Below are 16,448 nucleotides of genomic sequence, written 5' to 3'. Positions count from 1 at the left end.
TTTCATTTCCATGCGCAATACGAACAGCTGAGACCACTCGTGAAGTTTGTTCGGCTCCTACGAACAAACTTATAATAAATATAAATAATATTATAAATTTATTATAAATAATAAATAAATGAGGCCCATTGAACATATTAGAGTATGTTCTTTTGTTAAGACTAAGAATCCAAATATTACGGCTACTCATTGGGATCTATGTTATGCAACCTTCTTATTTCAGCAGGTATTCTTAACTAGACCGATTTTTGTTCATATTCCTTTTCATACAACCTGATATTTTAGTGAGGAGATTGAGATTATGGACCTTACTGAAGAATTCAATCTTCAAAGGATTTAAGCATGCAGCATCGCTGTTATAAACACCGTACCTAACCTCTGCACCCAAGCACAGGGAATGATGCGTTTTCATTTCGCACAGATGTTCTTGAGAATAACAGCTTGAAAGGGTGGTGTTTGAGTGCTGGAGAAACCTGTTATTACAGTACATTTTTCCAAGCCCAGGTATAATGCCAAACATGCCTTGTGTTGATATATTCAACTTGTTGAATGGCCAGGTTTAATTTAATTCATCAAGGTTAGGGATGAGGTATATGCACTCTTCTAAAATAATATGACACTTTGAGAATGTGGCTACAATTCTGGATATCCGATATGTTTTTGCAGTTTTTGAATACCGACAGCTCCTTTGTTGACCGTGTGAAGACAGGACCCTGACTTACCTTTATTAATTAATCAAACATGTCACTTTTATACCTTTGGGATGTCAATTCAGGCCAATGCCACTGGGTTCATTATTCATTCACCTCTGTTGAGATGCCATCTTGCCTCTGAAGTCCTTTGTGAAAACATAAGATGGAAGCTTCTTCACTGATCCTGTGAGCACTCTCTGGAAATCGAATTTCAGCAGGAAGCCCTCGCAGAGTTCTGACCAGCTGGTGAAACAGGGAATCCAGAGATATTCATGGAAGCATATATTTTTTTCTGCGATATATATATGTGAGGCATCGTTCTCTGAAATGACAGAGGAGAATTCAAAGTATAGGCCCTGGCTCTATGTGGCCTTGCATGTCTGCCAGTCACCCATTCTACACAGGCTTCCACATGGGCTTTGTAGTGAGAAGCTGGCTCCTTCTTCCTACTAGGAAACTCTGCATTAGCCATTGGTTGTTACTTAGCTTGCAAACTATAGTTTTTTTCTTTTCAGTTTCTGCTACAGTTTTAAGATAGATTTATCAGACTCTACTCTCATAAACTATACATAAAAGCTATTTAAACCTTTTCATATGATGAAGCTTTTAAAAATATATATTTTTATCAAACTTAAAATTTGTGGAACCCATTGCTTGCTTTATAATTCCAAGCTAACAGTTAACTCAATCAGACAATAGGGTGTGTCGCACCAAATAATGAAACGACACTTTTGCCCACTCACAAAAATATGCCCCATACATGTACATAAACATATTGACAAACAGAACTTTGTAGTGAATTAATTTTATATTCTCACCACCAGGGTTGGGAATCGGACTGTGCGCGCAGTCAATCACTCCTAATACACCTGAGAAACCAGCTACTCAAAACCCCTGCTGCAGTTTTCTCGTTAGTTGGATTAATAGTCAGAAAGCTGCAGTATTAGCGGTGCCTTAAGGGTGGCTTGAGAGATGATTGACTGCTCTACCTCCTATAGCTTCCCCGTCCCTTTATAAAAATGAAACGTCTTTAATCATGTTTTGACATCTAACCAGCTGTGCAGGTATTGCGGTGAAGTGGTGCTCTGCGGATATAATGTATATGTACAGTATATAATACGATTATGATGGTAATGCAGGTATCCTAATTTTGGAGATACTGTATAATGATAGTTCAATAACAGTTGCGATGATAATGTAGTGTTGTACAGGAACAACAACAACAGCAAAAACAGACGTTGTTATTTGATAATAATCCACTTTTGCTCTGTGCCCCTTTCTATTCCCCGATTGTACATTGAACACGTATAATGTACAAAAACGTTCTATTGCTCTTAATGATTGATGAGCTCACAGAAGGCCCAAACCACAGCGAACATAAATAGAAATAATTTCTTCATCTCATCTTATTTTAGTGCTACCTACTCAAAGAACATTGTGAACACCTCACATGGGTCCTCTTCTTTATCCGCCAAAAAAGAAGAGAAGAAATCCTTTTTTTCTCACCATCTGGCGGATGCAGAAACTACCCCATACTGTCTAGGCCTGTGAAGAGATTGCCAAGACTTAGAAGGCCTTTTCGAGTAACTACTGTGGGTTTATGCCCTGGAAATGTTTTTTAACTATGTCGTTTTTCGAAATGGCCACTTTACCATGTGGGAAAAAAATCGGTGTTCTCTATGAAAAGTCATACAGTATACAATGTGGAAAGAGTGCTAGATAAATCTCTGCCTTCCATTAGAGAGACAGGGTTGTGTAGCTGTTAAAATAGGAACAGAGGGAATGTTTTGTGAGATTTATGTTTAGATGCTTTGTAAAATAAAAGAAAAAACATCTGGGTTTGATGTGGTCCATCGTGGGATGAATCCATACACAGTATATTGTATACAAATATAACCATACAGTGGTGTTGCCATTTCAATAATGAACAGAAACTAAGAAAAACAGGAATCAAAGAAAGAAATAGTTCAGCAATAGGAGTACCAACATTAATCATGCAGTCAAAGCATCAGTTTGACTGATGAGATTTTACACCCTGTAAAATGACATTGTATGCCTGAACCCTTTCGTTCAGGCATACAATAGGAGACATGAGTTAATACTGCTATAATTAAAAACAAATCAGTTTTTTTAAATAGAGGTGAGTAGAGTACTTAAAAGACCAAACTCTAATTACAGTAAATATTGTAACTTTAATGAAAATGTATTTAAGTAAAAACAGAAGTAGCCCTCTGAAAATAATTTGAGTGAGAGCGGAAAAAAAAAGATATGCAAGTATATATTTTTCATATATAAGTATATATTATCACAAAGGTTTTTTTTAAAAACAAAATTCCAATGTAACACACAAAACGGTTTTTTTAAGACACAAATCCTTATACTAAAAAAAAAGGACAAAATTAAGTTTTTCATTCTCAAACACACATCCATTTCCTCGTAAACGTGAAATAATTTACACATATGATAGTCCTATATGTCATATGATGTCATTTAGGACCCTTTCACTGCCGAAGTGAAATGTGGCATACACCGCAGGCCTTTGTGACGTGTATTTCACATTTGTCTAATGGTACACATGGGGCACTTGTTAGAGGGACTGCACATTTGCTTACAGTCAATAGAATGTCATTTATTCCAATTCCTAACTGCCACCTTTAACCTTCACCCCAGTCTTCCATCTCTTTTTACGCATTTAACTTTGTTATCCAACAATGCACAGCACTTTAAACTGTGCAACTGTTCATGTTTCCACACAGTCCGACCTCGTCTTGTCTCTCACAAAGCCCGCTTGTGTCTTCGTATCTCTCCGTGCAGTTTGTTGGTGCTTTCCCCGTGTCTCCTTCAGTCAATCTCCACTGTCACGTTATGGCATCTTGCTGCCGTGACATCGGTGGGGAAAGATAAAAAAGACACAACCGTCATTGCAATAAAAGCCTAAATGAAACGGCGGAATATTTTCTTCCCTTGTGAGAGAACTGGAATTTATAGAGGGGAAAAGGCGTTTCAGCATGTAAGCCTATATATATTATCTTGCTTAATGGTCCCAGTTCATAAAGCCATTGAGTTCTTAAAACTAACCACAAATCTCAGAGATACTATACAATTTCGAGTGACTTTGTCAGGTGCTAAATTATAAATTACTAAAGCTGTAAAAATAGTACGGCTTCTGTGAAATATTGTTGTAAAAGATTGCAATAAAGCCGTACTGTAGGAGTTGTGCTACTGTATTCCTTTTGCTATGCATTAAGTATTCAGAATTCTGTTGTGTTTTTAATTTTAGTATTAAATGTGGTATATCCATCGTTCCCTGCATTTTTCTGTAGTGAGACTATATAAGGCGAATGTAACAGAACTGTGTCCACTCTGTCTAATTGTATGTGGGGTGGGGGGGGTCTGTTCCTTATAAACTTAATGTACTGTATGTTTTTACTGTGTAGACCAAGGCTACATTACAGTACATTAAGTTTATAACAGATTTTGAATGTAAATGGGACCTTGTGAATTAAAAGCTAAAGTACAAAAAAATAACAATAATAATGCAGGCAGCCATGGGCAGCTTCATTAAAGGCCCACACACAACACGCAAAGAGAGCGTATTTTTATCCAAAGGCGATGGACAGAGATTAATCTATAGTAGAAGAATCTATGGGGGCGGCCTGTAGTGTAGTGGTTAAGGTACATGACCGGGACCTGCAAGGTCGCTGGTTCGATTCCCGGTGTAGCCGGTGTAGGCACAATAAGCCACAATAAGATCCGCACCGCCGTTGGGCCCTTGAGCAAGGCCCTTAACCCTGCATTGCTCCAGGGGAGGATTGTCTCCTGCTTAGTATAATCAACTGTAAGTCGCTCTGGATAAGAGTGTGTTTCCCGAATGCCATGAATGTAATGTAATGTAATGTGATGTAGAAGAATAAATGGAGACGTTGGTGTGTGTCCGTTGGCCTCAGGTGTTTGCAGAGCGATGATATGATGCGCAGTGCCTGGCTGAACCGCTCCACTATCATGTACGCTGGGGAGGACAAGTGGTCGATGGATCGCAGAGTCAGCCTGGTGGTGCGAAACCAGGAGGAGTTCACCATAAAGATCGAGGACTTGGACACGTCGGACGAGGGCCTGTACACGTGTGCGGTGCAGACGTGGGGCAGGCCCAAAACCACGTCTCTGCACATCATCGTCCTGGGTAACGTATGGCTTCCTTTTGTCCTCGATTCTCTGGCCCAATCACGCGGCTCCCTGTCTGCCCTTATATGACTGCGAAACCTGTTTTTCTCACCTCCTCATATTTACTCATGTATTCTGTAATGTATAATTTTTGTTTTCTTAGGCTTGGAAAACTTGGAATATAATAAAAGAACAAGTTAGAAGGAAGTTCAAAAATATGATTATGCCTTTTGCTGATTTTGCAGATGGTGACTGGCGCTCTTCTGTTTTTTTAAGCAATCACAGGGAAAAAAAATAGAAAAAAATAAAATTATGTGTTTTTAAATGTTCTGTATTAAAATTACTTTAAATAAAACCATTTGATAAAAAAGAGGAAATGACAGACAGAGACATAGGACAAATAATAGGCTTCCAAAATCAACTGTTTGGAACACCATTAAGAAGAAAGAGAACACAGGTAAGATCAGCAATCACAACGGGACTGGAAGGTCATGGAAGACCTCTACAGTTGACTGAAGAATTCTCACCATAATGAAGAAAACCCCCCAAACACCTGTCCGACAGATCAGAAACACGATTCAGGAGGCAGGCAAGGATGTGTATTCCATAGAATACTTCACAAACGCATGTTTGGGGCTACACTAAAAGATGCAAACCACTCTTTAGCTGCATAAAAAGGATGGCCGGGTTACAGTTTGATAAGTAGTACTGAAAATAGCCTGCACAGTTCTGGACAAAGGTCTTGTGGACAGAAGAGACCAGGATTGGCTCACTTGCCTTCATTGATAATGTAACTGCTTATAGCAGTCGCAGAATTCATTATTCTTCTAAGTTTATAGAAGCATCTTATCTGCTCAAGTTCACTCAAATGCTTCCAAACTCATTGGATTGGATGCTTCCAAACTTCATCCCACAGCAAAGCAATGATCCCAAACATACACCAGTGCTCTCTTCCTGCCTACTGATGTTCTGGACTGTTGGGTAAGCCTATTGTTTGGCCAATGTCTCTGACTGTTCCTTCCGTATTTCTCAGCCTCATATTGGCTTCCTTGACTTTCATTGGCACAACTCTGGACCTCATGTTTGCAAAAGGCAATCAACACCCTAGAATCAAAACTAGACTCTGAAAGCTTTCTTATGCCTGCACTAAGGAAGTGATGAAATGCACCTGACTAATCAGAAATGGCTGAGAAGCCAACTGTCCAGTTACTTTTGGTCTCCTAAATTGGGGAGACTTTGTATAAAAAGTGATGTAATTTCTTCAGATCTTTGGCCATGCGTTCTTGCTGCGCGCTGATCTCAAATATGCTCTATTGGCTGGAGATCTGGGGACTGTGCAGTCCATTTGAGAAAACTGAAGTGTCATGTTCATTGGACCAGCTTGAGATGATGCATACTCTGTGACATGGTGCATTATCTTGTTGAAACACTGAAAAGGCTGCATTGGATAAACGTAAAATTTTACTTCAATTGTTACAGCTATATATTTTTTTACATTTTCTCAATTTAAAAAATGCAGGTTCATTTGAATGAAAGTGCATGTTTATATTGATGTTTGTGTACTTAGGATGTATTGTGCTTCACTGTCCTTTTAGGTCTTTATGGAACCCTTTAGGAGAGCTCCCAAATAAAGATGCATTTTGCCTGACAAAGAAACCTTTAACTACATAGGGTTCTTCTACGGTACCACAGGGCTCTTTTTTAACCATTTTTTCTGAGAGTGTATTGTAATATTTTCAGTCAAGCAAATAGACATTTCTGCATGAAGTACAAACCTTACAATGACCTTTTCAGCTACAACACATACATATATGACGCAACCATGTACTGAAGGCAAAGGTGGTAGAGACTGCTCTTTTTTGCCGTATGTTTTCATTGTCTGGGCTGTGGTATTTAAAGCTGGTCTAATGCGTAATGTTACTGGAGAAGAGTTGTGTTTTTTTAATTGAGTTTAATTCTTGTGAAAGTGACTGATGAGGTGGTCTGGACTGTGCACAGGTGCACTGAATGGTAACTGCACAGAATGCACTAGGATAACCTGAGGGACAGTAAGCAGAAATCTGAGATTAAATCATACCTCAGAACCATTTAATTGCGTGACACCTAAATGCACAGCATATGCATAATGCATTTGTCAAGAGATCGAATGTTTTAAATGACTTGTGTTCTCCTAAGATGATTTGCCCATACTGTTCTAGGGGGAGATGGCTGTATATTCATTCTGTCCTGTTCCATGACTTCACTGAGGCCCTGATTACTAGTCTTCCCAGATGGCACTTGAAATCCATTTTTGATGTGGAGCACCATTAAATGGGAGAGTTAAACTTTTAATCACTTGGGAAGTTTGCGATGACCGTTAAAGAATGAATAAATGTCCAATCTGACACTTGGAAGTTAACCTACTCTAGGGGGGAAAGGGTCTTTCTCTGCTTGGCTGAACCATGTATTTCAACGAAACGAACTAATTGGTTGCTGTTGCTGTCATTTTTGCTCACTATGGTTAGTCAAGGCCTCTAGAAGCCTTTTGCTTACGCCTGATAGTGGTATGTGTCATCGTCTAAAATGTATTTACTCTCTGTAACAATAAATACATTTAGAACGACTTACTGACTTAATGCAACTCCTGCTAGAGTTCTATACAGTAAGAGTCAAAGAACAGCCAAACTTCACTGATATCGTTTTTCTGAAGTGAACAACAGAGTTGAGTGGTATGCTCAAGTATGATGGTACAATTTCCTGTTAGCACAAAAATTAAAGTGGGAAACTAAGTTTGATACATGTAGGTTATTTTTACCTTCTTACTGAAAGGAAATCCAGTTTAACATTATAGTAAGTGACAGTCAACAGGCTTTGAATTTTGTCATTTCCAGGGCAAGGCAACTTTGGCCTTGGCAATCAAAAACATTTTAGAAGGTACCAAAGCAGAAGACTGCCAAGTCCAAATCAAATTCCAAGTAAAGTCATCAAGGCCAAGACAAATCAAAATTCATTCAAAAGTGAGTCAAAAAGTAGAAAGGAGCACAATGTGAACACATGAGCCTTCAAATGCTTTCAAATATGTTCTGCCGTGTGCTGAATATTACTGTTTCATTTCCTGTTCCATAATCTCATTCAAATATATCTTTCAAATATCGCTAGTCTATTTAGGAAGAAAATGGCTCACTTGTGCCATACATTCCCTGTGCTTTTCCATATGTAGCATTCAGGTTCAGATATAGCCATATTAGTTAGCTAATTAAAAACATTTAACAGCGAAACACTTATTTTTATGAGCAGGGAAGGTAAGGCACAAATGGCAGTGCAGATACTGTAGTTATATGGTAACAATTACATTAATTCGTTTTAATGTAGTTGTTCACTACTGACAGGTCAATCCGTACAGCATTGTATATGTATTTGTAAATTAACAATTAATTCATGTTAACAACTACATTAATTCATGCCATTTCATTTTGCAGTTAATGTATTTGTTAATGGTTAACTTATCCAAAGATTTGCTAATGTATAAATATACATGTACATAGTACATATACATAGTATCTAACAAATATATTAACTGATGAAAAGTTAATTTCATGCTAATGAATTTATATGTTGATTCATTAATGTTAAATTATGGGTTAACTATTAGTTAATGCCAATTCATGTGCCTTATTGTGTTATAAGTGTGACCAGTTACTTTTACAGAAGGAAAAAGCCTAAAATCCAGGGCACCACAGCTGTGGCCATATGGCCCCATGTAATTCAGGTCCTGAATCATGTCAGTAGATTATCAATTTTACCACCCACTGTATTCAGTACATGATTCAATTAAGCATGGAATTTCATTCGATAATTGGCTATAATGGACCACAGACTGGATATGTTTGAAAATGTAATGAACAAGTGTTCTCTGCGATTCAACCGAATTAACATTCTTGTTTCTCAGCCGCGGTTCCGCATTTAGGATTTGAACCTACACGTTTTCACTTAAAAGGCCAGTTTGTGAGCTGCAAGGCCACCCGTGCGTTTTCCACCTTGATGTTTGATCCTTTGGCACCTGTCTGCTTTTAGCAATACTGGTCAAGAACAGAGCAGGCCTTCTGCAAATGCTGACAAAGACTGTCCTGTTTCCTTGGCAACGCAGGATCAGAAAGAGGGGTTGATCAAGCGAGCTTTGAGATGCTTAACATAAAGGTCAATCTCGGAATAAATGAAAAGCATTCCTCTTTCCATGAATGGCCGCATCAACATTTCTCAAATGGGGATCGGCAAATCTGTAGTCACACATGCATACCCATCTACTTTTTTTAAATAAAAGTCACGGTCTTATCTGACTTGCTGCATAGGGCTAGACTAAATCTGTATTAATTTAGTGTTGTGTAAGGCATAAAACAGTAACGGCATTCTAATAACGGCTGTATTCCCATCTTATTGTTCTTATAATTAAACCCTGGGGCATTGTTCAAATGATTCTTTTCAACTTAACAGTAAAAACAACTTTTCCAAAACAGCGCGTGTCTTTCATTGATGCTGTCTGTTTTTCGATTCAGGTCATCAAAGCTTCACTCAGAAATAATCAAAAAAAGAGTTGTCCTTATTGCATTTAAACGATTTTGCATTTCGCACATGCGGTGAGCGCATGCCCGGAGCATGCCCAGATCGGTTAATGGTGGGTGTGGTGGTGTGGAAGCAACAATTTTGTCAAGGAGAAGGAGGATAATTAAACGTTCAGATGCTGTAGGTCTGTTAGCGGTCGGTACCGAATCTCCAGTCCATTGGCTTCCCTAAGCACCGTTCTCCAGTCTCAGGGCATTAAATTCCAGCCGGTAATAACGCACTGTTGACATATTCTAATCATTCCCTCTGCTGGCCTCATGTATTTTGCCATAGGCTATTTAAGTGACCGTTCATTTTCGGTTCTAATGTCCTCAAATGTACTTAAAACCGTTTTTGTTGCTTTAATCATTTTCATTGCCATTAGAAGCTCAGGTTCAATTCAAAACTCATGAGGTTTCTATGACTCTTCCCTTCAATAGAAATCGCAAGCCCCACCTGATTTTCCGACCTGTCTGTAGGTTGTGTGCTATAAACACTGTCCCTGGCTGTACTGTAACTACAATACAAATCTCTGAGCAAATATTACCCACCATAAGGGTCATATTGGTAATATTCTTCCCAAGTCATGAAGTAATGAACTCTCAGCAAGGTTTTTTTTTTGGGGGGGGGCAGTGCTAGAGACAGAACAGACAGCAAACTAGATGTAATAATCCTGTCATGTCATAGGTTTTAAAAAATACACTCATTGCCCGCTAAATATTTATTAGACATCACTTCTGTTGCAGTAACCACTTCAAGGTTCGACATGTAGTGTGTGATGCTCTTCTGCATACCACTGCTGTAATGTGTGGTTATTTGAGTTACTGTCACCTTTCTGTCAGCTTTGACCAGTCTGGTCATTCTCATCTGAGCTCTCTCATTAACAAGGCACTTTTGGCTACAGAACAGCTGCTCACTGGTTGTATTTCTGTTTTTCACACCGGTGTCTGTAAACTCTGCAGACTGCTGTGCATGATAATTCCAGGAGATCAGCAGTTTCTGAGATGCTTAAACCACGCTGCATGGCACCAAGGGCTTCCACAGTCAAAGTGACTTAGATCACATTTCTTCCCCATTATGATGTTTGGTCTTTTGGGGCGACATAGCTCAGGCAGTAAGAGCGGTCGTCTGGCAGTCGGAGGGTTGCCGGTTCGATCCCCCACCCGGGCTGTGTCGAAGTGTCCCTGAGCAAGACACCTAACCCCCAAAATGCTCCTGACGAGCTGGTCGGTGCTTTGCATGGCAGCCAATCGCTGTTGGTGTGTGAGTGTGTGTATGAATGGGTGAATGAGAAGCATCAATTGTACAGCGCTTTGGATAAAGGCGCTATATAAATGCCAACCATTTATTACCATTTTGGTCTGAACAACGACTGTACCTCTTGACCATGTCTGCATGTTTTTATGCATTGAACTGCTGCCACATTAGAGTAGATGGTCTAATAAAGTGGTCACTGAGTGCACATTTGACAGCAGTTTGCTAGGTCCTCTAAATATATTCAGTATCCTTATCTTGATTAACTAACAGCTACCTCGTTTCTCTAAAGTTAATGAGACAAATATTTATTTGATGAAATTCTGTAATTATATTTTTTACAGCTGATAAAAAAGGGATCTAAAGGAATTCACTTGGGTCTGTTTCTGTTCTGTGCTAGAATGTTTCTTCATTGTTGTGTAACCTGGTTTGGCTCACAAATTAGCATAGGAGAGTACAGGCATCAGACAATAACAAATTGCAGTGATGTGCTGAACTAATGGTCTAATTAAGAAGCGATGCTTAACGACTACCACAGCTTGCATTTCAGAGTTCGAGGCATTCATTTCCTGCGTTTTATTGAAAACGCCTGCATGGATCACACAAGATTAACATAGCCTTAATGCCACCACTGAGCAATGTCTGCATTTAATAATCCCGCTAACTATTTTATAATGAAAGATTATAATGTATCTATCTCGCAGCTCCCAGATGTGTCTCCTATGGAGGAAATGTAATCAAAACGGGACGGCATTCACTCGTCCATTGTGTTTACGTTTTTTGCGCTAATTAATTCTGTGAAGACGTTTTAATCTTGGAGTAATCTCATCTGAGAACTTAATTTAATTCTGTTTTAAGAGGGTGCCTACCCCATGTGGAGTTGTCAGATGAAATTAACAGAAGTCGAACTGCTTCTTGTTTGCTGAGAATATCTGCACATGGCTTTTAAATGTAAATGAAAATATCTTAATTAATATAAGAGATTACGGTCTGGTTTCACAGGCAGCGATTACGCTTAGTCCTTAGAATACAATGAGTATGTACTGATTTGAATCTCCATTCAAAAGTGAATTTAGGACTAGGTTTGATCTGTATCTATGAAACCTGGACTTTTAATCGCTGCTTAAGTTAAAGTATTTTTGTTGTTGTTTTTATTTCTCGTGACACATTACTGTGTACTCATTTGTATGGTTATTTTTATTTGCATTGTAAGCATAGCAGTCTGTTATGTGATGCAATCAGATCCCAGTGGTGAATAACAAAGCCATTCCATCACATGTCTCTTGTTCCACACCAGGGAAGATATTGAGATCATGTATGGGCGTAATTTATATTTTGCCACTGATGCTAAAGCAATACTGTTAAAATGGTGAATATAGTGCCTTTATCCAAAGCGCTGTACAATTCTCATTCACCCATTCATACACACAGTCACACCAACGCCGATTGGCTGCCATGCAAGGTACCAACCAGCTCGTCAGGAGCAATTGGGGGTTAGGTGACTTGCTCTGGGTGGGCTCGAACTGGCAACCCTCCGACTGCCAGACGACTGCTCTTACTGCCTGAGCTAATGTCACCCCTAAAATGGTGCCGGTGCCTAAACAGTCACTACAGTGAACTGTGTCAAGCTAGTCGTTTTAGCGAGTGGCACATCACCACTAACAAGCATGGGGAAAGGCAAAACAAGGTGATCACCTATCCACCAATAACTAATAAAATGCTGGAATAAGGCTCTTCCATAACCAATGAAATGAAGGCATTTGATGTTGTGAGGGTTGACATGCTGTGATGCGCTTTTTGTTTAAGGCGTAGTGGTTAAGGTACATGACTGGGGCAGCCTGTAGCGTAGCGGTTAAGGTAAATGACTGGGACCCGCAAGGTCGGTGGTTCGATTCCCGGTGTAGCCACAATAAGATCCGCACAGCCACTGGGCCCTTGAGCAAGGCCCTTAACCCTGCATTGCTCCAGGGGAGGACTCTCTCCTGCTTAGTCTAATCAACTGTAAGTCGCTTTGGATAAAAGCGTCAGGCAAATGACATGTAATGTAATGTAATGTAATGTCATGTAATCAGGTGTGAAACTGCTTTGTTTGAACAAAAGCCTGCACCCACACCGGCTCTTTCTGGGAGTGGGCATCACTGCACTAATGCATGGATGCAATTAACACTCATCCTTCCCTTGTGCAAACAACAAAGAGCAGGTTTCACAGACAAATCCCGCTTGAATACCAGCCTAAATGCGATCCCCGGCTGTGCTATACTGCAGCCGGTACCTGCTCACCTCCGGTTGAGAATTACCGCACTCGCACAATGCATTGTGGGTGCTGCGTTTCGCAATTCAGGCGTACATTCGCCACCTGTCACACACAGACAGACTGAACTCTGACAGGATTATTAAACACAATGTCATGCCAATTTGCATTTGCCAAGTTTGTTGCTGAATTTGCTGGGAAATAGCTATTCAGCAGCCGGCTGACAGCTTCACCATTGGTTTTGACACCTGATGCATCATCATACAGGTGTTCATTTTGGCAACTGCATCAACGTCCAGTCGAATCTCATCTTTAATAATTTGGGAATGTGTATATCTATGTATACCAATGTTGGTAAATTTGTATACAGACTTATATGTCCTGTAATTTATGAAGAGATGTTTAATGAATCGGCTGTTTTAAGGGTAGGCTGATGGTTTCCATCCATTCCAGTTCAATGCAAAATTGTCTCTGGGGCAGTGACACATTTTCTGTTGTTTTGGTTCTGTGCTCCTGCACATTGGATTTGAAATTAGACAATGAATATGAGATTAAAGTGCTGACTGACAGCTCACATTTGAGGAGATTTAAACCTATATCAGGTGATCTGTGTAGGAATCACATTCCTTTTTATACATAGGCCCCCATGGCCTATATATACAGGTACAGTATGAGAGATAGAGAGTGAACAAGAGAGTAGTTTTAGTTTTTAGAGGAGTCTGCTGCAGTATAAGCAGATTGCTGTAAAAATGAAAAGAATGACCTCATTTTCAATTATCGCTGGATGAACAAACCCAAATTCGGTTGGTATGAAAATGCCATTTCCTGTGAGAGGTAGCGTACAGCGCTAATGATTAAAATTCAATATTGCGGCCTGTTGACACAGAAATCCTTTGTGCTGCCAAAATCCACACGCAAGGCTGAAAACAATCTGCTGAAATTCAGGTTAACAGCTTAATTCGGTTTGCCTCGCGCTGATGTTTTCAAACTTTTGATGTGTTAGTCGGCGGGAATAACTAATCTCTGTTTCATTTGCTTCGGAGGCAGATGGGTGCAGTGTGCTGTGGAACTCGACACGTTCCTGACAGGAGAACGTTGACTGTGCAATGATTCGCTGATATTCTCCTGAAGAGAATGTTTTGCCCATATAACCACAAAACAATTCCAGATAATATTCGCACAACAGTCAACAAGTCAGTGCGATACCTTAGAATAATAAGGGTCTAACTGACATTTTTGACAAAAATGAGCGTGTGTCATAAATATAGGGCACTAAATATATGTGTGAAGTTTTACACAAAAGTACTGTTTAAAAGTATGAAAAAATGCTACATTTACAATCTGTATCATTTCAATTTTAAATCTTGTTGTTTGGAGCCCGTTCACTTTGGTATCTTTGAAGCTCAGTATCTCAAACCCACTCAGAACACAGATAGAACCTCAGTGTTTCAAGGTCAGGAGTGGTTATTCAGGAGAGGGTGTGTTACCATGGCTCCCTGGGGGTTTCAGTGTGATGTCATTGGCAGTGCCAGGGTGAGTACATTGGTATGCATCTGTAGGAAGTGTTCTTTGTGTCTGGGTATGACTCAACAGGAAGAACTTGTTATTGAAGACAGAACTTCATTAATGTGTGTACTGCACCTTGTGCATTGTTACATAATGGCCAGTGTGGGAGACCGGGGCACAAACTAATGTGGGGCATAAACACATGGGAACTTTATGTCGTACTTGCACCTGAGCAGTAATGATGTGGTTACTTGCGTCTTACAGCAACGCACTTCTTGTGTGAGTGGTGGGATGATTTGAGTATTTCATCTAAAGTTATGAACATAACTTTGTTTAGCACCATGAAATTTAATGTTTTTCACTAAAGTGTATTATTCTAAAGTTTATTTACACCAAAGTAACTATGTGCATACGGTTTAGGGCCCTGTTTTCTGCCCGGCAGGACTACAGCTAGCACAGCATGGGGCAGATTGTAACATTATATAGTCTGTCTGAGTTTTTACAGACCTCACTGTGTATTTTTTTAAATAAGAAAAAAACCTAAAAGGGCGGCACGGTTGGTGCAGTGGGTAGCACTGCCGCCTCACAGCAAGGAGGTCCTGGGTTCGAATCCCCTCTCTGTGCAGAGTTCCTCCTACAGTCCAAAGACATGCAGGTTAGGCTGATTGGAGAGTCTAAATTGCCCGTAGGTATGAGTGTGTGAGTGTGTGAGTGTGTGAGTGTGTGAGTGTGTGAGTGTGTGCCCTGCGATGGACTGGCGACCTGTCCTGCCTTTCGCCCAATGTATGCTGGGATAGGCTCCAGCCCCCTGCGACCCTGTTCAGGATAAGCGAGTTAGGATAATGAATGAATGAATGAAAAACCTAAAAGAAAAATGCTTGTTGTGCCCCAGTCTCCCCTACAGAGAAACTGCATGAGGGAAATGCACAAAATGTGGAATTAAGAACTAACGCGGTTTGTCAATTAAATAATTATTTGGGCTCCTTCAAAATCTCATCTAATTACTAAATAAACAACTGCTCATCTGTGTCAACTGTTTGTATATGTTCATATTTTTTTTGTTATTGGTTATTTGCGCATTCATGTTGTATTCTCTGAACTTCTTGCTTGCACTTGCTTACCGAGTGGAATTTTAGGAAAGTTCTACACTGCTGTCAAATCCAAACCCATCTGGACACCAGCCATTGGAAACCTCAAAGCATCTGCTGTCTGTTTTGGGTTTAACGAATAACTAAAAAGTAACAGGTGGCTAAATACTACATCTTGTATATTTTAGTGTAAGCCCCATATTAATACAGCTGGTAATAACATAGTAAGATCAATTTTCAGAGGTAAACTGCTGTTGTGTAAACTGGGGAGGTTTGGGTTTTCTTATTTGTTTCTCTGAAGCAGTTTACAAACTTTTGATTGCACCTGGGCCTCAACACTCATGGGAACTGAGTCAGATGGTTTAACTTTATCAAAATTCAATTTCCTTATAGTCCATTTTTCTGTGTTCATTTGCAGTAGTGTGCAAAAATGTGGGCACCCCTGGTCAAAAAGCCTTTTACAATTAATAGCTCAGTGAACATAAGAAAACCTGACCTCTAAACGGTACTACGTTAAACATTACACATTTTTTCCAATTTTAAAGCAAGATTACTTTTATTTAAATTTTGTCCAGTTATAATAGTAAATAAGAAAAAAGAAAAAAGGTCCGGACAAGTTTGGGAGCCCTGTCAGTTAGTACTTTGTAACTCCTCCTTGGGCAGCTATAACAGCTTGTAAATGCTTCCTGTAGCCAGCTAAGAGTCTTTCAATTCTCACTTTTGGAATTTTTACCCATTGTTCGTGGCAGAACACCTCTAGCTCAGAAATATTCTTCGGCCTCCTTGCATGTACAGCATGTTTGAGATCTGTCCACAGATTTTCAATAATATTTAAGTCTGGGGACTGTGGTGGCCATTCCAAAACCTTCATCTGTCTTTCCTGGAGGTACCTCATAGTTGATTTTGAGGTATGGTATC

At 39.7% G+C, this 16,448-nt stretch overlaps 1 protein-coding gene across 4 annotated transcripts in view; it reads left to right on the top strand.

Moving 5' to 3' along the window:
* Window positions 1-16,448, top strand: part of LOC133107905 (protein CEPU-1-like) — a 298,151-nt gene that overhangs the window by 254,657 nt on the left and 27,046 nt on the right. For all 4 annotated transcript variants that reach the window (XM_061217197.1, XM_061217196.1, XM_061217194.1 and 1 more), the window contains exon 3: window positions 4,640-4,872. In XM_061217197.1, coding sequence (XP_061073181.1) covers window positions 4,640-4,872 — 233 coding nt within the window. The remainder of the gene's footprint in view (window positions 1-4,639; window positions 4,873-16,448) is intronic.

Source organism: Conger conger, chromosome 13 (assembly GCF_963514075.1).
Source record: "Conger conger chromosome 13, fConCon1.1, whole genome shotgun sequence".
Lineage (NCBI taxonomy): Eukaryota > Metazoa > Chordata > Actinopteri > Anguilliformes > Congridae > Conger > Conger conger.
This window is presented reverse-complemented; position numbering and strand designations above follow the sequence as displayed.